We start from the raw sequence: 26,556 nt of genomic DNA, 5'->3' as shown, positions 1-26,556 counted from the left end.
TCCATGTTCCCAACCTGAAAGTTCCTTTCGGCCTGAATATCTTTGAAGTAGGTTCTGCCCGCAGATCTGAATGGGAACCTAGTTTACCTCCAAAATATTTTACTTCAAAGGAACCCATGCCCATTAATGTTGCTGATTCTTGATGAATAGATTTCATAGTAAGAGAAGAAGAAACAGGGATGGTTCATCATACCATCGCCTGTTCCCCACCGGCTGTCCACGACTGCTTATTTTTTGTATTCGCAGCTACCCTTCATATCTGAAGGCCATATCCTTTATCCGCAACTTGGGGACACGCTGTGCCGCGGTGGTAGGGGCCCAACGAGACAGACTCAAAAACAAACATTATGTATTTAATTTTTTTAATAGTTTCATTCCAAACATCATGGACCAGAACTATTATGTAAATACTTGTACTTTTTTATACTTTATTTCAGTTTGTAGTTAAATGCTCCAAATTTTTTGTTTTATCAGTTAATATACCGTTAGTTAAGTTGTATGAAATTAAAATAAGCAATCAACTATAAAATATGCTGATGAGTTTTGTTTTAATAAGGTGATGTTTTGATATTTCTAAAACTTTTTTTACTTACCTTTCAGTATATTTTAATGAAATTCCTGTTTGTTAAAGGTCAGTTTGGTCAAACTACGGCTGTTAGTGAAAAACAAAGAGTCCGGAATCTTTTTTTTTTTAATGAACCCATCTTCATCCCACATTTATATTTTGCCATGTGATTTACAACAGTATGAAGTAGTTATGGAAATATTTTGAAAATTTTCAATTATGTACCTTTTGTACAAAAATTAAATCAAAATATTAATTAGTATTTTGAAAAAGGTTATTAATTAGAAGCTATGTTTTGTTGTTTATCCCTGGAAAGAGTATACAAAATGCTGCAAAATGACACCTTTCCCAGATCTCTAGCTCAATTAGAGCAGCTCCTAGGGCAATTTAAAAAAAGTCTGTTCACACATTTTTGGCTGGTTTTTGAAAAGTTTACATAGCCACATTTCAGGAATGGTATGAAATAAATAATTGAAATTTGGAATTTTTCTTAGTCTCAGCACCCATTATAAGTGTACTAAATTATAGCAAAATCTAACATGGTGAGGTAAAATAGGTGTGTTGATTTGGCATTGAAAACCCATAGTGGCTCTAGTCACGAGAGCTGACACTGGTCGGGAGAGCGGTGTGCTACCCGCATGCCCCTTCATATCCGCACCCAGTGACGCCTGGCGGCTGAGGATGACATGGCAGTTGGTTCATACTGTTGGGTCTTTCTTTAGATGGGGTAGTAGTACACAAGGGAAATGAACTTGAAAGCAATAAGGGAGGAAGAAGTAGATGAAGATGAAATGGAAGAAACGATTCTGAGAGAAGAATTTGACAGAACACTGAAAGGTCTAAGTCAAAACAAGGCCCTCGAGTTACCTGCTGTGCTAGATGTATGAAACATGCAGAAAATCCTCAAATTTGATGTAGAATGTAGTAATTTGAATTGCCAAGAAAGTAGCTGCCGACAGGTGTGAATACTACTGAAATATTCGTTTCGTTAAGTCAAGGCTGCAAAAATATGAAAATGAATTAGTTATAGAATGGAGAAACTAACAGAAACCTGACTTCAGGAAAATCAGTTTGGATTTTAAAGAAATGCAAGAAATGCGAGGCAATACTGACTCTAAAACTGCTCTTACAAGATAGGTTATGGACAAGCAAACCTATGCTTATAGCATTTGTAGACTCTGAGAAAGCTTTTAACAATGTTAATTGGAACACAAACTCAAATTTTGAAGTTATCAGGGGTAAAACATAGGGAGCAAAAGGTTATTTATAACTTGTATAAAAACTAGATGGAAGTTGCAGGTGTTTAAGGGCAAGAAAGGTAAACAGTTACTGGGTAGGGAGTGAGACAGGGTTTTAGTCTACCCCAATGTTATTCAATCTACACTGAGCAAGCAAGTTGGGAAATAAAGGAGATATTGGGAAAGGGAGTTAAAGCCCAGGGAGAAGGACACAAACTTTGCAGTTTGCTGGTTACATTTTAACTATATCAGAAACAACAAGAGATTCTGAAGAGCAGTTGAACAGAAGATGCCAGATTAACAGCAAAAAAAGCATAAGAAAGGTAATGGAGTGTAGTTCTAATGAAATCAGATGATGATGTGGGAATTAAATTAGGAAATAAAATACTACAAGTAACAGATGTGTTCTGTAATTTGGGCAGTAAAGTAACTTATGAGGCAGATGTAGAGAGAATCTAAAATCTAGACTGGCAATGACAAGAAAAGCATTTCTGAAGAAGAGAAATTTGTTACTATCAAATATAGATTTAAATGTTACAAAGTCTTTTCTAAAGGTATTTGTGTGGAGTCTAGCAACACATGGAAGTGAAATATGGACGATAAACAATTTAGACAAAAAAAAAAAAAAAAAGAGTAGATGCCTTTGAAATGTGTTGCCACAGAAGAATGCTCAAGATGTGATGGGTAGATCGCAGAACTAATGAGAACATACTCAATAGAACTAGGGAGAAAAGGAATTTGTGGCACAACACGATTAAAAAAGGGATGTGTTAAGAGGACGTTTTCAGAGATATCAAGGAATAATTTATTTGGTAACGGAGGGAAGTGACGGGGCAAGAAATGAAGAGGGAAACCCAGGTCTGACAACAGTAAGCAGGATCATATAGCTGCAGGTTGCAACAGTTAGGCAGAGATGTAGAGGCTTCCAATGGATGAACTCGCATGAAGTAATGCACTAAACCATTGCCCCCCAAATAAATAGTTCAACAATAGCCATTTATGGCTTTTTTAACAGGAGTAATAAGCTTATGAATCTTGTAATTGAAGAAATCGGTGATTTTTGTTTATTTGATTGTAAGAATGTTTATTACAGTAACATTTTGCTGATTTAGCTCTCTTCCATTACTGCACCTAGGATATCCTGCCTTTACTGTCTGGAGAAATTATGATCCCTTCTTATCTCTCTAACTTCTCTCTCTTCTACCATACCTAAATCCCATGTGCATACAACCAACCCAGTATTGAGCAACTTAAATTGTCTGCAGCTGTTATTTAATTCCATCTTGCATTCTGTTATAAACAAATAACATGTAATCCACACTGCCAACTACTGCTTATCAGTCACTCTTACCCTTCTTTTTGTTATCTTCTGAACCATCCTCGTATTAGTTACCATTTGAATCCCTTGCCAATCTATTATCAGAAATATCACTGATCTGTAAATTATTTCCATTACTGCTCTCTCATTTTCAATCCTTACCACATTTTGCTCATTTAGTTCTGTCATTTCAGAAAACTTACATCTGATCTAACCAAACTTCAGTATTTTATGTACTTTCTGTAATTCTTTTATGTACTGTCCAACCCCTCTTAAAGAACTTATCAGTAACACCCATACTTCTAACTGCCATACACTTTTTCACAAAAGCAAAGCCTCTCCTTTCCTTCACCAAATTTTAGTATTCTGGGACTATATGATCACACCACAACCTACACCTGGATAATTAAATACTCTGCAAGCTACCCTACAGTGCTTGGCAGACTACTTCGTAAATCTACATACATACTCCACAACTCACATGGCACATGGCGGAGGGTACTCTGCAGCATTACTAGTTGTTTCTTTTTTGTTCCACTAGCAAATAGAGCGAGGAAAAAACTGTCTGTATGCTTCTTTACAAGTCCTATTTTATCTTTATGTTCCTTATGCGAAATGTGTGTTGTCAGCAGCAATCTCATTCTGCAGTCAGCGTCAAATGTCAGATCTCTAAATTTACTATAAAGTGTTCCGCAAAAGGAAGTTCGTATTCCCTTCATGGTTTCCCATTTGAGCCCATCAACGTAACACTTGCCTACTGATGGAACCCATTGTTAATAAATCTAGCAGTTCACCACTGAATTGCTTCAATGTCTTCCTTTAATCCGAACCGGTGATCATGACCTCAAGAAAGGGCCACACTACTGTTCTATATGGGGCCTCAGTAATAAATGAGCTACATTTTTCTCAAATTCTCCCAATAAACCAAATTCAACCATTCGCCATTTAGCACCAACTGGAAATTTTACCTAAATCATCTTGTATCCCCTTAGACACTCAATGATGACATCTTCCTGTACATCACAGCAAGCAACTGCAGGTTGCTGTTCACACTGTCCATCACATCATTTATATACACAGATCATAATAGTCAATCCCGATGATACCCTTTTATCTGATGAGCACTCGCCATCAAGGGCAATGTACTGGTTTCTACTATTAGTAGCGAAGTCTACAAGTCACTCATGTTTCTGGAAACCTTTTCCCATACACTCATACCAACATTACAGCCTGCAATAGGGTATCATGGCAAATGCTTTCCGGAAATCTAGGAATATAGAACCTGCCTGTTGCCCTTCATCCATCGTTCGCAGGGTATCGTGTAAGAAAAAGGTGAACTTAGTTTCACAGGAGTGGGGCCCTCTAAATCCTTGCTGATTTGTGGTCAGAAGCTCTCCTGTGTTAAGGAAGTGTATTATATTTGAACTCAGAGCATGTTAAGAATTTTGCAGCAAACCTGTTTCAAGGAAACTTATCTGTAATTTTGTAGATCCATGTTTTTACCCTTCTTATACTGGGCATTTTTACAGTCGCTTGGGACTGGGTGAAAGACTCACGATAAACACAAGCTAATAAATGGGTCAAAGCCATGGGGTACTCTCTGTAAATAAAACTGGGATTCCATCCAGACCTGGTGACTCACTTGTTTCCAACTCTTTGAGTAGCTTCTCTATGCCAGGGATGCCTATTACTACATTCACCATATGGGAGGCTGTGCAATAGTTAAGTAGCATAAATAATTTCTTAAATGTGAAATTTAAAACTCTAGCTTTCCTTTTGATGTCTGCTATACACAAACTAGGCTGGTCAATGAGAGACTGGACAGAAGCCTTCAATCCCTTTAGCGATTTTACGTAGAACCGGAATTTTCTAGGGTTCTTGGCTTGGATATGATGGCGGAATGAGTTGTATGCCTTGCACATCTATCTTTTTACAGATGCATAAATTTCAACTAACTTTTGCATGTTATCACTTGCAGGTCTTTTTTGAACCAGGTTTTGTAATAGTCTCTGTGTCTTCGGCAGTTTCCAAATTATGTTATTAAACCATCATGGGTCTTTCCCGTCCTTAATACATCTGCATATCTGCTCTTGCCAGCAAAAATACTCTCCTAGAGTTCTTGATAGATTTTTAAATTTTAGTTACTATCATCAGTATGATGACATCATTATCACTAAACGCCATCTCTATACTGTCATTTCGGTAATGTCAGACCTGTTTGTACATACAAGGTCTGTGCCATTTCCACTGCATGAGGACTGTCGGGACTTTCTTTGAACGATTCTATGATGTTAAGGTGGAATCAGGTGGCTGGTAAAAACATCTAATAATGAACCTGACTTCACTTATGCCTGTTACTTGTGTCCAGGTAAACTGACAGGATGACTTAATTTTGAAACTGATAGACAATATTTCTGCTGACTGCAGTGAACAGTCCCCTTTCTATGGTGCCTTCTCTCTCTTTTTCAACATATGTTCCATGTCTCCCTAAATATTTCAGAGTTTCTTACTTCGAGTTACAGCCAACTCTCAGTTACACAAATAATTTGAGCGTGACAACTCTCCCAGAAACCAGTAAATTCTGAAACTTTGTTATGAAGACTTTGACACTTTACTGTTAAAATTTTTATGGTCTGTTTACTATGTACAAGGTCTGATGTTGTTCTCTGTGTACTGAGAGACGAGCAATCAAGAGGATCTCAAAATAACAATAAGCATGTAAATTACCCACATGCACTACGCTACTTGAGTAGATACTTACACTGTGTAATGCACCTCTGACCTATCAAGAGGAGTCCCACAATTCTCCACTGGGTTCATAAATCTGCAACCAAGACTACACAGTATCGATGCAGCCTTTGGTTGCGATCCTCCACTCTGTTTCAAACCAAAGGACCCTAATCAATTTTGGGAACGCTGCTGCAAACTGCAAGTTCTGCTTGCACCCTGTGAGCGAAGACAGCAGTCTTTGCCACTTCCACAAGTTACCTGTTCTAACCGAGGATGATTTCACACCCCAAGTGATAGACGTCACTGGTGCTGACATGAGACAGAACTTTTAGACAACTGCACACTGTACGCTCCATAGCCGCATGCAGTGACTCTTCTGTATCTCTTGTGACGCTCCTTGGCTGTCAAACTGAGCACACAGTGGATTTCTTTACAGCCTCGAACATTATTTCTGTAGGGAGCTGCATGATGCACCTGACATTGGAGTTCACAATAACTAGCAAACCACGTCCCCACATGCCTCCTCAGACCCACCTGAAGAAGTGGCCATCTGTCGACCCCAGAATGATCGGGCGAGGCCAGAAAACAAGCACTCACACTGACAATCTGCCTCAAATGAGGAATGAACGTTGACAACCTACAGTGAAGGCAGAACCCCAGTACCAGGTACACTGCAAGGTGCCTTGGCGGCAGAGCTCATGGGCAAAACAAGCAAGTGCCCTAGGTGTTGCATGTGACACGCCAGATTCTCCACCATTGCTAAAACCCAAGGCAGCAGCCTGAAGACGGATGACAGCAGCTGAAAGGGTCTTCAGTTGTTCGTGAACTGCGGCCAGGTCCTCCTGCCATCAGCACACATCCTATCCATCTAGAACTACTAAAGATATGAATATAATAGAGGGAAACATTCCACGTGGGAAAAATACATCTAAAAACAAAGATTCTGTTACTTACCAAACGAAAGTGTCGGTATGTTGATAGGAGACAATAAGAAACACACAAACAAATTTCAAGCATTCGCAACCCAACGTTGCTTCATCAGTAAAAGAGGGAAGGAGAGGGAAAGAAGAAAGGATGTGGGTTTTAAGGGAGAGGGTAAGGAGTCATTCCAATCCCGAGAGTGGAAAGACTTACCTTAGGGGGGAAAAAAAGCACAGGCATACACTTCGCGGGCGCACGCATGCGTATATCCATCCGCACATATACAGACACAGGCAGACATATGTAAATGCAAAGAGGTTGGGCAGAAATGTCAGTCGAGGCGGATGTACAGAGGCAAAGATGTTGTTGAATGACAAGTGAAGTACGAGGGGCGGCAACTTGAAATTAGCGGAGGTTGAGGCCTGGTGGGTAATGGGAGGAGAGAATATATTGAAGGGCACAAGTTCCCATCTCCGGAGTTCTGATAGGTTGGCGTCAGTGGGAAGTATCCAGATAACCCGGACGGTGTAACACTGTGCCAAGATGTGCTGGCCGTGCACCAAGGCATGTTTAGCCACAGGGTGATCCTAATTACCAACAAATACTGTCTGCCTGTGTCCGTTCATGCGAATGGACAGTTTGTTGCTGGTCATTCCCACATAGAACGCTTCACAGTGTAGGCATGTCAGTTGGTAAATCACGTGGGTGCTTTCACATGTGGCTCTGCCTTTGATCGTGTACAACTTCCGGGTTACAGGACTGGAGTAGGTGGTGGTGGGAGGGTGCATGGGATAGGTCGTACACCCGGGGTCGGTTACAAGGGTAGGAGCCAGAGGGTAGGGAAGGTGGTTTGGGGATTTCATAGGGATGAACCAAGAGGTTACGAAGGTTAGGTGGATGACAGAAAGACACTCTTTGTGGAGTGGGGAGGATTTCTTGAAGGATGGATCTCATTTCAGGGCAGGATTTCAGGAAGTCGTATACCTGCTGGAGAGCCACATTCAGAGTCTGATCCAGTCCCGAAAAGTATCCTGTCACAAGTGGGGCACTTTTGGGGTTCTTCTGTGAGAGGTTCTGGGTTTGAGGGGATGAGGAAGTGGCTCTGGTTATTTGCTTCTGTACCAGGTCGGGAGGGTAGTTGCGGAATGCGAAAGCTGTTTTCAGGTTATTGGTGTAATGGTTCTGGGATTCAAAACTGGAGCAGATTCGTTTGCCACGAAGACCTAAGCTGTAGGAAAGTGACCATTTAATACGGAATGGGTGGCAGCTGTCAAAATGGAGGTACTGTTGCTTGTTGGTGGGTTTGTTCCATATTAAACGGTCGCTTCCCTACAGCTTAGGTCTTCGTGGCAAACAAATCTGCTCTAGTCCTGAATCCCTGAACCATTACACCAATAACCTGAAAACAGCTTTCGCATCCCGCAACTACCCTCCCGACCTGGTACAGAAGCAAATAGCTAGAGCCACTTCCTCATCCCCTCAAACCCAGAACCTCTCACAGAAGAACCCCAAAAGTGCCCCACTTGTGACAGGATACTTTCCGGGACTGGATCAGACTCTGAATGTGGCTCTCCAGCAGGGATACGACTTCCTGAAATCCTGCCCTGAAATGAGATCCATCCTTCATGAAATCCTCCCCACTCCACAAAGAGTGTCTGTCTGTCATCCACCTAACCTTCGTAACCTCTTGGTTCATCCCTATGAAATTCCCAAACCACCTTCCCTACCCTCTGGCTCCTACCCTTGTAACCGACCCCGGTGTAAGACCTGTCCCATGCACCCTCCCACCACCACCTACTCCAGTCCTGTAACCCGGAAGTTGTACACGATCAAAGGCAGAGCCACATGTGAAAGCACCCACGCGATTTACCAACTGACATGCCTACACTGTGAAGCGTTCTATGTGGGAATGACCAGCAACAAACTGTCCATTCGCATGAACGGACACAGGCAGACAGTGTTTGTTGTTGGTAATGAGGATCACACTGTGGCTAAACATGCCTCGGTGCACGGCCAGCACATCTTGGCAGTGTTACACTGTCCGGGTCATCTGGATACTTCCCACTGACACCAACCTATCAGAACTCCGGAGATGGGAACTTGTGCCCTTCAATATATTCTCTCCTCCCATTACCCACCAAGCCTCAACTTCCGCTAATTTCAAGTTGCCGCTCCTCGTACCTCACCTGTCTTTCAATAACAGGTTTGCCTCTGTACATCCGCCTCGACTGACATCTCTGCCCAACCTCTTTGCATTTACATATGTCTGCCTGTGTCTGTATATGTGCGGATGGATGTATGGGTGTGTGTGTGTGTGTGTGTGTGTGTGTGTGTGTGTGTGTGTGTGTGTGTGTGTGTGTGTGTGTGTGTGTGTGTGTGCGCGCACTCTCGCACGAGAGAGAGAGAGAGAGAGAGAGAGAGAGAGAGAGAGAGAGAGAGAGAGAGTGAGAGTATATCTGTGCTTTCCCCCCCTCCTAAGGTAAGTCTTTCCACTCCCGGGATTGGAATGACTCCTTACCCTCTCCCTTAAAACCTACATCCTTTCGTCTTCCCCTCTCCTCCCCTCTTTCCTGATGAAGCAACCTTGGGTTGCGAAAGCTTGAAATTTGTGTGTGTGTTTTTATTGTCTTCTATCAACATATCAACGCTTTCGTTTGGTAAGTTACAGAATCTTTGTTTTTAGATATATTAGAACTACTAAATTAAGAATTAACTATAAAAGCAAACGGATAAAGATAATATGGAAGTTGCTACTCTTCTGGCGTTTCAAAGACGACAGATACTTTGTACCATTTCTACTCACTCCCTTTCCTGTTCTGTTCTCAATTAACTCTTGCTTCTTTCACAAAATAACTTTAATTCTAAGATTTTTACCATTCCACACATCAAGTGCTGTTGATATTACTCTGACAATTATCAGTCTTACTGGGTGAGGAGCACTGAGGGGAACGACAACAGATATGTAGGCGATTGTTTTTAAAACTAAATACATTATTCATACATTGACAGGTAAACTACACTGAAGCAAACCAGGTAAGTATTTTGATGCTGCATGTGTGTACAGCAGTTATGTTATGCATTCAGTATAACACTGAATTTTGTACTTGATAATGGTAGCAAATCTAGTGATTTGTATTAAGTGATACCATTAAAATATGACATGTACTTCAGATAATGTATGTACACACACACACACAGAAAAAGTATCAAAGGTATGTACCCAATACCACAATTTTAGAAAGCACAAAAGATGACACATTGAACCAAACAAGCCATTAAATAGTTTTAACACAAATATGAAGTTCACTGCACAAAACAAGCAGGCATCAATATAAATTTCTTAGGCCTGACCACCAAAATAAATAGTCAGTGGAAAACCTCCCATAACATACATCAACATTCAAGACTTCTCATCACCGCAGTTGCCATAAAATGCAAAACAAATGGCAGCTTTTCAACCTTGGTAAAGACAACGGCCTACATATGATTAGTTAAAGGAAGGCAAATTTAAACAAGAGATGGAAATCATATAACAAAGAGAAATTGAAAGCTGATTTGGCAGCTCTGTAAATTCACTGCCAAGTTCAAAGATGTTCAGTGCTAGAATAAAGAATACACAGACAGAATAAAATCTTTTTCACCATCCGCTTTCTTAAAAACCTTCCAAAATTTCAGCCCCCAACTGATTTTGAAACCTATACATGCATTAAATGGGCACATGACTAAAATTTAGCCAAAAAGTGCACAGAGTACTTGAAATGATACTTAACTATACTTTGCAATAAAATTGATTATTTTAAACAGGAAAGTATCATAACTATGGGAAAGCAATGGAGCACGGAATAAGCTGTCTCGATACATAATATAGAGGGACCAGTGACAGAAGTGCATTCAGCTCTGTGACAAGTGTGATTTTAGTGATCGTCACAATGTAAGTTTTGAACTTACTTATTTCTTTACTTTATTTTGCATTTTTAATACTTTTTGCAGATATATATTCTGTACACTGAATTTCCGTAAGTCATTATCTAGGTTTGACCTTCGTTTACATGTGCACATCCGTATGTATTTTTATTCATATCTTTTGCTGTTAATAGTAACATAAGTGACTTTTTTCTTGTCAGAAGTGAAGATTTAGCATCTCAGAATTAGTTTTAGGAAATATCTGATGTTTGGAATTTCTGTTAAGCGCATGTTTTGACAAATGTCTACATATCAGTAGACATTACATTCTTTTAGAGTGAAAGATATGTATTACATCTCAGAATTTTCTTTTAGTTCCACGTATGGTTTTTCTCCTTTGCTATTGGGTTTTTACCATTGAACTGTGGGAGTTGCTGTAGGAAAGTAGTGGGAGCTGTAGCAAACAATCTCACCTGGGGGGAGAGGGGAACTGTGCTGAAGCCACTAAAGCGCTCTCTTGCAACTACAAAATATGCAGCAAGAATGGCTTAACAGTGGAGCAGGAAAGGAAGATCTGTACCTTTCAAGCATATCTGTATGACACTACGAGAAAGAGCTACTGAGGATGACAAAAATCAGAGGTGGGGAGGATGGCTGGGAACTTGCAGTTGGTCAGAGGGCTCACAGGATGAGGATGGTGTCTAACAGTTTTCTTGTGTCTACCAGTAAGAGGTTCAAGATGCTGGAATTGAGGGGGGAGACGCCTCAAGCTGGGGCAGAAGTAAGAAATGTGCAGCAGACTGACTGAGTAGTGAAGATAGGAAAAGCACAAATGTTTGTGTGAAGAGACTAAGGGGTGTATAGGCGGACGAGGAAAAAAATTCCCCAGATTTTTCCCGGATTTCCTGGTTAAAAGTACACTTCGTCCCTGATGAAAATACACTTTTTTTCCATTGTAAGTGACAGTATACTTCTCCTCGGAACTGTAGAACTTATCAACCCTTTGAATGGTTATGGTTTTATACACTGGTGTAGAATTTCCCAGCACTTTAGAAAACTAAACTCAGGAAAAAAACAACCACATTCTGGAACGATGTCTGAAGTGCAGCAACATGTATATCACATATTTTTGAATTACGAAAGTATACATTCAAATTCCACCAAACACCATTTGTTACTTTCCGAAGCATTGAGATCAAGACTGCGATGTGCTTTTGTAAGCCAGTCATAGCTCATGTCACTTGATCTCACCAGCCGATGACAGCGGATATTCAGAGCATAGGACACGTGATGTAGTCAGCCAATAGCAACATCACTGTTACTCTGTAAGTAGCGCGAACACACAGATAGGAAAAGTTACCTGTTTAAATTAATATGAATAATGTTGATAAAAGAAAAGAAAAGCTTTTACATATAACATTGGTCTCTAAGATTAATAAGCTGCAAGAGAAGCTAAGCTAAGCTTTCACATATACTACTGATCTTTTTTGCGTGTTTTACATTTTAAGATACATCACACCAACGTGCCAGTAAAATTTTTAACAATGACAAATGTCTGATCTGTGCTCGAAATTATTCTAAATGGTCATCCTCTGAGAGCTGATTTTTAAATGGGAGTCAAATGCCCTGTGATTCAAGAAATTCATCTTACATTCTCGCATGTAGTTCATCTTGTGCAAAAGGAAATTTACTTTGAAACAACCATTCGCAATATTATCCCATTACCTGTTGGAAATAGGTTCGTTTCAGCAGTTGCCAGAGAGCGCCAATTAACAGGCGTCACCGCACTTGCGCAGCTACGATGGCATAGGAAGCCTGTATATTCGTACGTGCAGAACATTGAAAGATCTTACATTATTTCATAAAAGAAACAAGGCATTAAAGGATACGCCAAGAGCATCGGAATTTCGTGGACCATACTAAAATGCCTAATTCAGCTTAAAGTGCATATGCATACGTCCAGATACGGATGCAAAGTTTCTTGGAGTACAAGTACTGTATTACCTCATGTTTGGTTCTTTATTATAGAGTAATGCAATTCGTGCTACAAGATGAAAATGAGCACTTGAAATGCAGCGAACAGTTGAAACCAGCCAATAGTGTGGAATTAAACACTTCGTTTCAAATAAGTTGACTGCCTCAGCAGAAAAGATTACTAAAAGCCAATTTTCTTTAGCAAACCGACAAAAATAACTTCATTGTTCTGCAAGGAGGGTAACGCTTGACTGTCAAAAAGTGGAAATAGAATAAAAATCTGAAACTAATAAAATATTTTAGCCTTCTGTAGTTATGTGACTGTGTTTTGATTCATTTGATAGCTCCCAGCCACAGAAATCAGTTTTGTTTTCATTAGACATGAGAGCAGTAAATGAAGAGGGAACAGCAAAATCACTAAATGTGAACAGGGGTCATGTGGAGACCACCCACCTCCCCACTACAATTCAAATTGCTCTGCGCATCAGCTATGGATATACGTTATTTCTGAACTGGGGCAGTACTACATAGTGGTGCCCCCTCCCTCGAGCATTTGAGGTGACTGACTGACTGACTCTATGACACTACGGTCCTCTGAGGACCTTGGCCTCCTCAATCACAGATTTCCAATTGTGTGTGTCTTCAGCACACCTGTGCCACCTCCTCACTCCCACTGCTCTCAGGTCGGCTTCCATACCTTACAGCAATCTCACACGTGGTCGTTCTCTCCTCCTCCTCCTCCTCTCTCACCAGAATGTTCCATCATCATCTTCTTCGGGAGCCTTTCTTCTGTCACACGCCAGACATGTCTTTACCATCTTAGCCTTCCCATTTTGATTGAGGTTATCACATCAGGTTCTTTGTACAGAGCCCTTATTTCTTCATTAGTCCTAATTCTCCATATCTCCCCTTCTTTTACAGGACCAAAAATCTTCTTCAGCACTTTCCTTTCCCATATATTTAGTTTCTTCTCCAAAGCCTCCATAAGTACTCATGTCTCGCCGCCATACATAAGAACTGGTTTGATCACTGTTTAGTACAGTGTCAGCTTTAGTTTCCTACTTAGATTCTTACTTTTGAGCATGGTATATAGTGCTCTATATGATCTGCCGGCAGCCGTAATTCGATCTGTTATATCTACCTTCACTTAGTTTTCTGGTGTTATTACTGAGCCTAGATAAATAAAGCTATCTACTCTTCCAAAGTCGTACCCTTCTAACTCTAGATAATGTGTTTCTTCTATCTCTCTCAGTTACCATACACTTAGTTTTTGTCTCATTAATTTCTAAACCAAAGTTCATAGCAGCGGCTTCAAACTCTTTGCAGGCCGATGTGAGCGCCTCCATACTTCTAGCACTTATTACTACATCATCTGCACAAGCTAAGATTTGCAAACGTCTATTGTAAATATTGCCTCCTGGGTTTGTGGTTACTGATCTTACTGCATTCTCTAATAGCAGGTTGAATAGTAATGGGGATAGTGGGTTTCCCTGTCTTAGTCCTCCTTCCATTGGGAATGATCTCAACAGACATCCCTGAACTTTAACCTGGCTTTTACTGTTTTCCAAGATCAACTTCATTTTATTAGCTTCTTAGGAAATTTGAATACCTGCATGGTTTTCAACAGTGTTCATCTTTTAACTCTGTCACAGGCCTGTTCAAAGTCTATAAAGAGATGTTCTAATCTTACATTATATTCCTAAGTCTTCTCCAGCATCATTCGTATTGTCAGCTGTAGACCTCCCAGCTCTAAAACCTGCATGGTACTTGCCTAGAATCTTTTCTGCTCTTCTACTTACTTTCCCTGTTATAGCTGTACAAAGGATTTTGTAGGCGATACTAAGCAGAGATATTCCTCGGTAGGTCTTACACTGCATGCGTGATCCTTTATGTATAGGGCAGACGGTTGCTAACGTCCAGTCCTCTGGCATTTTCTCTGTTTTCCAGGCCATTGTAATTATTTTATGTACCCTCCATACTAATATTTCACATCTGTGTTTTATCATTTCTGCCGTTACCAGGAGCTTTGTTATTCCCAAGTTTCTTTATAATTACTCTTAGCCCTTTTATCGATGGTGGTTCTGTGTTCACTGCTTCATCATCTCTATCCACCTCTTGTTCTTCTTCAGTTTCTTCTCTAGCCCCTCCATTTCTTTCTCCACTAATTATATGTCTGTTTGACAGTAACACTTCAAAATGTTGTGCCCATGTTTCTATTATTTTTTCTGAAACCTGGAAGTCAAGGAAGGCAGGATTCGGTTACGATTGTGGATGGGGCCATAATCAGTTACAACACATTTATTTTAAAACGGTAATTCCAGACTCGGCAATAAATAAATATATCACATGTTATTAATGAAGGAATAAACAACTGTGTAATTAATAGTGCTTTCAGTGTGTTACAATTTACCAAATGAGCATAAAATACAGACACAGCAAATAATGTTTTAAAAACAAGCCAATGTGATCCCAATTAGAATTTTAAGGCAAATAACCACAGTCACGGCTGAAGGCATTTAACACCAAGAACGGCAATTATAAAAAAAAATTAACTAACATACCGTAAAACAATAGCAAAGGTTAATTTAAAAAGACAGGCAACTGATCACCAAATGGGTGAGACAGGCAACACTTGCGAAACCAAGTGGCGCCAGTCAACATGAGAAGAAGACAAACAACTGCAACCATGTCAACTAAACAATATGGTCTGGCCTCCAATAGAGGATGGAAACCGACAAGCAGCACCAACATGAGCCGCAGCACGGCTCATTTTCCTGTCCAACTATCAAACTGCCTGTCATATTTCAGCATATCCATCCTTGGCTGATATCCTCTCTATTTATTCCACCCCATAAAAGAATTTCCTCCCCTGCTTATTTTCAAAGTTCTGTATTTCATCCATCCATTCCCTTTCCTCTACTCTCTTTTTAATCCACACTAAATTCTTAGCTTTCTTTGTCGAGCTTGATTTCTACCATCTAGCACCTTTGACATCTCATCAAACCATCCATTTCTTTTCTGTTTTCCTTTTTCTCCAAGTACCTCTTGAGCTGTTGTATTTAAAGTTATTTTAGTGTCCTCCCATAGTACATTGATATCCTTTCCCTCCATCCTGCTGATCTTTTGCAACTTCTCTTGCACTTTGTTCCTATACTCTTCCTTTTCCTTCTGATCTTTGAGCATCTCCACATTGTAGAACTTACTTTACCCCAACTCTTTAACTGCAATCCTTTCTAAGGTTTTGATTCTTACCAAAATATGGCCTGAGTCAATATCCACTCCTCGGTGGCTAATCGCATCCAAAATATCTGAGGCTTGCCATCCATCTATCAGTACATGATTATCTGATTTGTCATCAACCCATATGGCAATATCCAAGTCTCTTTATGAATGTCTTTGTTTCTGTGAGAAACACGTGCTTTTAATCACTAGTCCTTTGCTAAAAGCAAATTCAATCAGTTTCTAACCATTGTTATTTGATTCCAGGTGTTTACTATGATGACCCGCCACAGGTTGGTTCTCTTCCCTTTACCTAGTTTAGCATTACAATCCCCCAGAATAATTTTGACATCATACTTTGGCAGTTTATCAACATTTGAGGTAGGATACCAAAAATTTAAAAAATTGACTTTTCAAAAATACATTCATTTTGTAGCACACATCTTTATGTCTTACATGTTATTTGGTGTTAAGTGTGCCGAAGTGCAGTGCACGCCTCTTCTCACAGCATTCTTCTATAGCACGTCACTGTATTTCATTCTGTGGAATTCAAACGTGTAATAGTTTGTAATAGGTGCCATCAAACTATATTCAGGACAGTGGAAATTAAACGTTGGCTAATATTGCAGCAATTGTAACATACACCAAATAAACAAAAATTTTTTGGCACAAATGGTCATTTTTATAACATGACAGAATATAATTCGCCAATAGCAATGTCAAATGCCTATTAGGCCTAATACAAGCAAAAAGTTTTATGAGGAAATAGTTCCACATTTCATTAGCTCTAGCTTCTGAAGCATGAGATCGAAAAGTAGTAGAAAGAAATTTTTATATAAATTTGGAATAGGCATATTCTTCCATAATTTGTGTGACGTCTCTGTTTCTTCTCCTTCCTTGTTCTAACTAACGATCTTGTCATCACTAATTCTGTAACTATTCCTACCAGTGTCATAAATTACTCTCCAGTTAACTTCACTAACCCTGCCACAATAACCAGTTTAGTTAACCCATTTTTATTCTCCAGTTAGGCATTATTACATGTTCGTACAACACATTTTCACACTACTCGCAAAATAGAACTTTAGCGGCTGCTAGCTGGAAATGAAACAGGCCCTTACCAGTGTGCAGTCTGGCCAAAAATTTTCTGTCAAAATTTCAATTTCTTTGATACATCTAGAAGGTAATTCCTGTTAGCCATTTATTTCCACTCTGGTAATCTGAATCTATTGATTTCGCTAGGTATTATAACAACGCTGATCATTCGCAAACCCAGTCAACCACAAACAGCGATTGGCATTTACCCATTCGGCTGTTTTCCGCTCAGCTTGTATAGCCTCGTCCCCATTTGTCTGCAGTAAAGTTTATTTCTAGATGCAACAGGGGTTCCCGTGACAGAGACATCATGTACACTATGCACACATTCAAAAATCAACTTACAATTCATTCAGAAATCAACTTAGAATTTGTTCAAAAATCAACAGGGATGTGTTTCAAAATAGCATGAATGATCGATAGACCACCGTGCACTGGATGCTAAGTGCTTTGTGAGACAAGGTCTTTTTCCTCAAGAATATGAATTTGGCACCCTCCCCCCCCCCCTCCTCCCCTGAAATTGCCATCCAGGGCAGATACCCTGGTTTATACCCTGGTTTGCCCCCGCCCCCTAGTTCCGGGCCTACTGCACATGCATGAATCTGGCAACTTACGTGCGTCAGTAATTTTTCTGGGTAGTATCTGGCTGCTTGCTGCCACTCCTTATACAGCTAACTGCCACAATTCCACAGCCAGAAGTGGGAGAAGGCACTATTCATATGCAACTCAACAGCACATGCACATGAGCTCGCTTGCAACTGCTCAAACGAATCTAATTAAGCAATTGTGATGTCACGCACATCAGAGGCAATTTTTTGTTGGGAAGCACTGCATGGTCTTCTTAAAGCCTTTGACATGTTTTGCTGTTGGCATATGGTATTTTTGTTGTTGTATATGGAGCGTTACCCCAGAACATTATGCCGTATGACATTATTAAATGGAAATATGCAAAATATATCAAGCTGCTGATCTCACTCTCATACTGATGCTAAGTGCAAATGGGGCCGAACTAAGTTGTTTTAGGAGTTCCAAAATGCACTTTTTCCAGATCCAATCCTCACCAATATGGACACCTCAAATTTTTGAAGTATCCATACTACTAATTATTTTATCATGGTGTGTTACGCTTAACCTTCATGTAGTTCCTATAGATATACAGAACTGAATATGTTGTCTTTTTTTAAAAACTTAGTATTTTCTCAGAAAATGAATGGCACTGTTCACATCATTGTTAACAGTTTCCTGTGTTACCGTATATATACTCTGACTGATTGTAATACTATTTTCATCTGCAAAAAGAATTAATTCTGCTTGTGTCTTATAAGGAAGGTCATTTACATATGAGAGGAACAATGGCAGACCTAAGATTGAGCCTTGGGGAGCTCAATTTGTGATTTCTTCCAAGTCAGAGGAATCTCCTCCGATTGCGTTGGCTTGATTACTAAGGGAGGGCATGACATTCAGATTATGGATTTACTTCAAACTTTGTACACCTTTAGTGGTCCATTAGGACAACATAATGTTCTAGTTGTAAGGTGTACTACTTAGCCTATCTCTCTCTTTCATGTATATTTTTTGGAAAGTGGTTCTATTACTTACATTTACAAGACACTGAGAAGGTACTGTAATGAAGAAACAAGTGTATTTGCATGAATGTTTGTTTAATCTGCAATGTCATTTGGCTGTTCACTAACTGTAATTATTTCAACAAGCATTTTGAACTGTTGACAAGTAAACGACAAAACACAAAGTTATCCTGAAAATGGATGACTGTTCTGATTTCAAAGTAAAGTCCGCTTCTTGCAGAAGACTCTCACAGTACACAAATACATCTTTGAACTGGCATTTTTATAACTACATTATGCTTTAAATCTTAACGCATTCGTCATTTGCAGTAGTCAAAGAATCTGAAATCTCCATTTTTGCAGTAAATTATGTGATTTTCAAAAAACTTGCACATACACTATTTGTTCTCTAAAGTACACCTGACAATTATTTGTACATTACCCTTGTATTCTGGCATACTGTAACATTGTGTTATTGAATTAAGTTATTTACACCTCTATTTACTAATGTCTGACTTAGGCTTTCCAAGCCTGTCCCTCATCCTCAAAACCAATGCCTGCAGGTCGAAGTGTCCAGGTGCGAAGCAGTTCCATGTACCTCCACCAATTGCAGGTATAAGGGATTTTAAAATCACGACAGGTGTAAATTTTCAGGGAAACTTTATGCGTTTAGGTGTTTACTTGTCAATAAGAACATATATAAAACTTGTAATTAATTAATATTAAGAATACAGCAAAATACCACCGGAAATTCAATAAAAGTTCAAGTAAACACATTGTTTTTTGCATTATCTGAGGAATGTCACATATACATGAAGAGGTCAGAATGATTCAAGACTACACCAAAAGTATTAAATTTTACAGGAGAGCAAAAGACAGATTTGGAAAAATTTATAGATCAAATTAATAAGGCTTAATGACTTAAAAACATGGTTATATTACTGCACCGTCCGTTGAAAAATCAACAAACCACTTAAGCAATAGTAGCTATATTCAGTCAATACATAGTGAAATCTCATTTTTTAGAGACGCTTAGGCTTGAATCTTTCAGACCTTGGCAATGCAATGGTCCATATTCAACACACAGGTATTCAATGCATAGAAGTTCAAAAAATTAAAAATGTATAGCCATCACAAGTTGCATGTAACTTTTTCTTTATTTGACACGTTTTATTCAACCAGCACTAGCATCCTCAGAACTGTGGAACTACAATTTGTTACCCTACCACATAAAGTAACAAATTTAACTTACAACTTGGTGACTTTTATTGCCTGGCTAAGGGCAACTCGTTACAGATATCAGGCCAACATACACATAACGGACTAGGTTGGCTGTGTACGTTTAACATACACTCTCTGGTTAGGTGCATTCCAAGATTAAAGAGCAAGACATACCAGTTCTTGTTGAGATAGTCAAAGCCCTATCAATATGAACTTTCATTGACAGCTACCTCATTGTCTTGCATAAAACTACATAATACAAAAAACAGTAATACCAATAAACTATGGCAAACATTCACTGCTTTTTTGGGCATTCACACATACAAGACTAAAAAACATACCCAGTTACTACAATAATTTTAAAGGGACACAGTAAAATTACAAATGCCACTTTTACAGGCGTAATGCACATGTCATGTATATGGCAGTAAAACTAACCTGTATTAGCGTAGATTAAGCTTACCATTCATAGATGGTGGCACAATTCCTCTTACATCTACAACTTTGTCCAGTGCAGTCCCCAACAATCAGTCTTTCTTTCTCATTCCATCCTCTTAAGGTCTCCCCTGAAAAGGATTCTGGGCGACTTTTACAAATTCTCTCAATTTCCTAAACCTTGCTCATCCTTTTCCTAAATCTGCTTTCTTTCGCCTTCAATCCTTATACCTGAAGGAACCACTGGCTCCAAAAGCTTGTACATTTACTTAACCTACATGTAGGTTTTCCCCCGTCACCACTTGGCGAGTAGATTTTTAAAGTATCCAATTACATTATATTTGCAAAAAATTGATTGTTTTCACTGACACAAAAGGATACTGTGCTACAGAGAGTCACAGAAAATAGCAACCTGTGTTATTTTGTTATTTAATGCTTGTAAAATTTGGTGAGAGAAAGTTTAAGTGCCATTCTCAGTTACGCAACCCTTCTGAAATCAAAAGTGAATAGCACAGCTGTATGTATTACAGAGTGCCGGTCTGGAGATAAAGAAATACAACATGTAGTGCTATTGTGATAATGTTCAAGCTACTACTGTAGAACTACCTAAAAGGGTGTGGGATCATGTATTTGTATTAGGGCTGGCACATATTTTAAAGCCAGAAAAAGATCATAACACTATTAATTTAGGTAAACATTTTGAATTGTTAGATGTTTAGCTATCGAAGCTAGATGTCTAATAGGAGTTAATTGTACTGTGTGTGTACTGTTCACGTAGAGGCAATGTGGATTCTTTCTTCAACAAATTAACTAGTGCTGGAAAGACTCAGCACCCAAAACTAAACATAATATGTTTAAACATTGATATTAACATTAATACAGGGGTTGAGTGTGAAATTAGTAATGGCCTTCTAAACATTCTGAGCTATCAGCAGTGCACAAATTGTAAACAATGCTACTAGAGTATCCATAGGTTCAGCATTAGTCTAAGACCACATTCTTACAAACACAGAGAGCGGAAACTGAAAAGTGTTTGTAAGGCATTTTGGCCTTTCTGATCATTACTTAAAATAATAATGCTAAAGACACGATTGGGAAAACCCACAAAACTGCAGGTCTACAAAAGGAACTACATAGTTTTTTTAGGCATTTGTCAATCGCACTTGCAATGAAGAGTGCATCCTGCAAATAGCTGAAATTAATTTTTGAGGGCGCATTTCCACAAGTAGCTACTTCAACAACAGCATCTGGGGAAAATAGATACACAACTGTGTGTATTGGAAAGCCCTACATACTCAGATTTCTACATTCTTCACAAAGGCACTACCTACACGAATCCACAGCACCTACATTACTGTCACAAGTTAAAACAACAACAACAACAATAATAATAAAAATCTAGGAGGACACTACTAGTTGCAGAATATCACTAAATGACAAAATGATATATAATGTGAAAATATAAGCAAATTATTGTGGTATGTCATAAAACAAGAAACATTCAGGGGAAGAGACAAGTATACCAACAGGGAGATCAAAGATGGAGATAGAACAATAGAAAATCCTCGGGAATTGGCAAATTTTATACATGACTCTCTGGAAAAGTAGCAACAAAATCTACCTAAACCACATGTATCACCCAGAACAACTTAACACAAACACAATGATGAGGTTTTGTGCACAAAGGAGCCTGAAGTTAGCAGGAAAAAGTAGAAATTAAAAATAAGATGTCAGCAGCAGGAATGAATGAGACTTCAGTCTCTGTTCTACGCAAGAATGAAGAGCACACAAACCCCATTAACAAATGTAATAAAAGAGTCCTTTAATTCACGTATTTTTCCAGAGTACCTAAAGTGTGCACGAATGGTGCCTTTACTAAAGAAAGGTAATAAAGAGAGCACTGAAAACTGCAGACCAGTTTCAATAGCATCTGCATTCATGAAAACAACTAATCAGTCATGAAAGGTAGATCAATGAGTTTCATGATCCAATACAAGTTTCCCAAGTGGAATAAGTGCAAAATTGGCTGCTATCAAGTTCACAAAAGTGGTACTCTAATAACTTGACAAGGATGATGGTCTTACAGAGGTATTCTTAGACTTGTCCTAGGATTCTGACACATGACCATAAAACATCACAGAACAAGATAGAACCACTAGATTAATTACGTTTCCAGTCTGAGCTGTGAAACAGGATGAAAAAGGTAGGCATAATTCACATCTGCTAATGATCTTAACTCTTATTAGAGAAGGCACATGAAAACCTGAAAGATGTTTACAATTGGGCAGTAAGTAACAGCATGCATTTCAGCAAAAAGGGGGAAACCAGTTCTGTCACATTAGGCATAGGTAATGAATCTATAGATGGAGTAACAAACCAAGCTTTTAGGGATGAATATTGACTGATGGAATGAACACACAAAGATGCTGGCAAAAAAAGTGTCATCACTATGTTTTCTGTTACACTTCTGTTTATCAAACTCTTTATGTCCTGTTCATAGGTTCATCACACAAGTGTACAGGCATACAATAAAAAGTTTGTCAATGTGTCATGCTCATCAAATTTAACTTCAATTTTGAAGCAATGGTCATGCTGCTTGTATTGTGTTATGAAATAATTTGACACTACTAGGAATGACTATCGAAGCAAAGCACTGTTTGCACCAACTTTAGTACTACTTATAAAGAAGAAAAAGAAACAAGATACCTCAACTAGGACATGGGTGAAAACGAGATTAATATGCCCCTGAAAATCTGTTAGGAAATATTACACTCAGAACCTGATGATTACAGCAGCTTTTCTTTTTTCTTTTTTTTTCATTTTATTGCACTCCTACTTGTATACTGTGCATAGTACATTTGTTTTCTTCTTTACATCTTCATGCACAATTTATGGCTGAGAAACATTTCACTGCAGATTGCGAAGTCATCAACAAACATGCCAAAAAGTAGTGAATATTATGCAACTTGAAGTTATCAACCAACATGCTAACTATATTATCATGCACGTTTTAAATATCATAGTATCCGGACTGAAAATTTTGGAGGGGAGGAGGGGGGGGTGTGATGTTGTTGTTATCCATACCTTGAAATGCAGTAAAAACATGAAAATCTTACACAGTGGGGGAAAACAGTTGTTTAAATAAAAAAATAAAAAAAAAAAATAAAAAAATAATAAAAAAAAAAGGGCTATGGGAAGTGAAGAAGAAAGAAAAACATTAGAACATTTCACTGGCTTTTCCAGCTCACAATCAATCAGATCTTCCATCTTATGTAAAACCTTGGACTACACTACAGATTAGTCAGTCTACAAAAATGACTCCCTTCAAAAGTTGCAATGACTAAATCAGTTACAATGTCAGCAGTAACCAAACAAGGTCCTACCACATTTCAATTGCGTCAGAATCACAATAAAAGAGGAGGTAGCTGCTATCATACTCAAGTAGTGCATCTGAAAAAAAAAAAAAAAAAAAAACACACACACACACACACACACACACACACACACCCCTACATAAACAAAGAATTAAGTGAATTTTCATATTTGATTTGAGTATGGAAAAAAAGGAATATTAAATCCCAAAAGTCTTTTGTGGCCAGGAGACTAGACACATTGTAATGAAGAAAATTACAAAAGTTATTTCTAAACCCTTTCACCTGCATGATGTGGGCATCAGATTGGAGTCAAAAATTCAGAAATAAAATCAAACCAATTCTGAGAATCATACAGGCAGTTTACAATTTTATTCTGACAGCACGTTCCACACACTGGTAACCATTTCAAAACTTACCAGCATCAGTAATATGTATTATCATTATCTGCCATCAGTCCTATCACATACGTGAATGCTGATAAAATCCGAAAATACCATGTACCTTCTCCTTTATTACCTGGTGTATATGCATTGTATGCATCACTAGAGAAATTTTAAACCAGTCTTTATGTACAATATAACTAGCTTGAAACTTAACGTGCTCCTACAAATCAATGTTGAACTTAGTATGTTCTTTAAGCATATTACAAGCCTATATACTATGGACTTGTGGAACATACTGTCAATACAAATGCAAACTAACTGTTCCGAAAGACCATTAAAATTTACTTTTTTCACATTATCCCAAGCTTTTCTTTCACTTAAAGGTGGCAGTTATCTAAGCAGCCAACTAGTTTAGTCACTATTTCAAAACCAATGTCCAATTTGTATGTTGAAAGTATTCTCTCTATGGACAGTTTGAAGCAGTGTGAGTAATATACAAAATACGAATCACATGTAGGCACCTAGCAAATAGTAAATAAAATTGAAGAACTACACATAAAAACCTAGACATAAATAGGGCAAGAGTGATATCTGAAACATTAAGCAGTATAATGTACCCACAGAAAACACAATTGACATATTGAGGCATAACAGTGATTTTCCTCACTGACAGCAGTGAGGAGTAATCAGAATGTGTTTCTTAATTCCTTCCAAACAAATACATACTGTAAGTGCTTAAATTGTTGTTCAATGGTGTGTGAATTCCTAAGGGACCAAACTGCTGAGGTCATTGCTCCCTAGACAATATGCTACGGGTTACAACAGAGGGGGAAGAAACGAGTGGGACAATTTTTATTCTTCTAGTATAAATTACTATACACCTGTTAGCTAGAATAACATCAAATTTTTTTTCTTTTGCCAATAAAAATAACAGTAAGTTCATACCTTAGCAGTAGGATCAGATGACTTTATAGACCGGAACGCAGAAAAAGCAGCAGTGCCGCCTCCAATCAACAAATATGGTACACACTTTGGTATATCTTTAGAGTCAGGAGGGGACTTCACAATTGGCTTTGTTTTGCCTGCAAATCAAAAGTTCTGTACATAGTAAAACTGAAGTAATACATGTACACCAGGATGTAAGTAAAATTACATACGTTTCTTTCCTTTGCGTACTACATCTCCTTTATCCTGCTGTTTCTGCTGAAGGAAGTGGTACAACTGAAACAGCAAATCAATAACTGTTTACATATTTTAACGAGATTGTCCGTCTACAGAGGACAAACTATCAATGTAAAATGATTATCTTACAGTGAACAACGAAATGGCTGCAAAGAGCAGTCCACCAATCAACTGCCGGGTGTATTTCTTTTTCGAGCCATCATCCTTTGGACAGACTTCCTTGGGAGGAACTGGCTTTTTCGTATCGCGACATTCCACTGGTTTCTGAGGGGGACACTTCGGCGTCTGCTTGCACGGGTCAGTAGAGTTACTTCTGAATGTTGTGAGACACAACCGGTATTTCTGAAAGTCTGGAACAGGGAACTCCAGCTAATAAGAACATAATTTTCAAACTATGTGGATGCGCCCGCAATTAGCCTGCCAATATACGAAAGCATAAACATCATGAGATTACTTCCTTACTAAAACACTGCTTGGTGTTAACCGCAAATTGATATGACATTTGAGGTGTAAAAATCAGCATATACGCCATTGATAATAAACAGATTCTCTATTTCACGCAGCAGTCCCTTACAGAAAACTATATAATTTAAAGTATATACCATTTACGTACCGTGAGTGGGACACCTCTGCAGTTTCCAAGGCCCAATCCCAGCAATGTGAGCAACGTATCTTATATTCCTTAACATTTTATTTTGCACAAATACCAGTAAAAGTCCTGTAATCTAGACACTTAAAAGACAATTTTGTTAAAAGTGACCTATTGATCCATCAGGGAATTCAACACTACTCCCCTACATTTCTAGTAATTACAGCACCAATAAGTGTCAACAATACCGTCGGTTTACCACGTTTATTTCAAATGCTCTTTGAGGAGCGTTGTATCTTTGACATTTTTATTATTCTCTGTATTTTGAACCTATTAGTTTCAAACGCACAGTTAGAGATCCGGTAATTAATTCAGCTAGTATGGTCTATCATAAACCTTTTACAAAATGGTATCAATGTCTACTCCCATTACTTGAATTCACTAAACGAAGCTACAGCTTCAGTCTCAGATATTATGAGCGGTGGTCGTTCTCAGGACGGGCTGCCTAGTGAAAGTACGTGGTTGGTTTTATAAGGGACGAAGCTTGTGTCGAATTTTTTTATGTCCTGCATGGAAATACATATCGCATTCATCTGAAAAACAAAGCAGTTACTTTCTTCTTCGCACAATGAAAGTTATAACTACATCAATGACTCAAGTGAAAAGGCCAAAGGTAAGATTTAACTTACGTACGATATAACAATATAAATATTGTAGTTTTGTTGGGTTAGAGATACATTTCGTAGGTACGAGGTAACTGCTACGACGTACATTATTACTTTGCTTATTGTGAGATAAATATTTTCCGATAGTTTCAATATCGAGACCTGGAAAATTGAACAGT

General features: G+C 38.6%; 1 protein-coding gene across 1 annotated transcript in view; it reads right to left on the bottom strand.

Annotated features, from left to right (window-relative positions):
- LOC126412405 (apoptosis-inducing factor 1, mitochondrial) overlaps positions 1-26,317 on the bottom strand; it is a 106,488-nt gene extending 80,171 nt beyond the window's left edge. Inside the window, exons 1-4 of the mRNA XM_050081989.1 lie at positions 25,737-26,317; positions 25,253-25,473; positions 25,099-25,162; positions 24,887-25,023 (exon numbers count right to left, since the gene is read on the bottom strand). Of these exons, the coding sequence (XP_049937946.1) occupies positions 24,887-25,023; positions 25,099-25,162; positions 25,253-25,473; positions 25,737-25,812 (498 nt within the window). The 5' untranslated portion in view covers positions 25,813-26,317. The remainder of the gene's footprint in view (positions 1-24,886; positions 25,024-25,098; positions 25,163-25,252; positions 25,474-25,736) is intronic.
- Between the last annotated feature and the right edge of the window lie 239 nt (positions 26,318-26,556).

The sequence above is a fragment of the Schistocerca serialis genome, chromosome 7 (assembly GCF_023864345.2).
Source record: "Schistocerca serialis cubense isolate TAMUIC-IGC-003099 chromosome 7, iqSchSeri2.2, whole genome shotgun sequence".
NCBI lineage: Eukaryota > Metazoa > Arthropoda > Insecta > Orthoptera > Acrididae > Schistocerca > Schistocerca serialis.
Note: the sequence above shows the minus strand (reverse complement) of the source record. Positions and strands in the feature narration are given on the sequence as shown.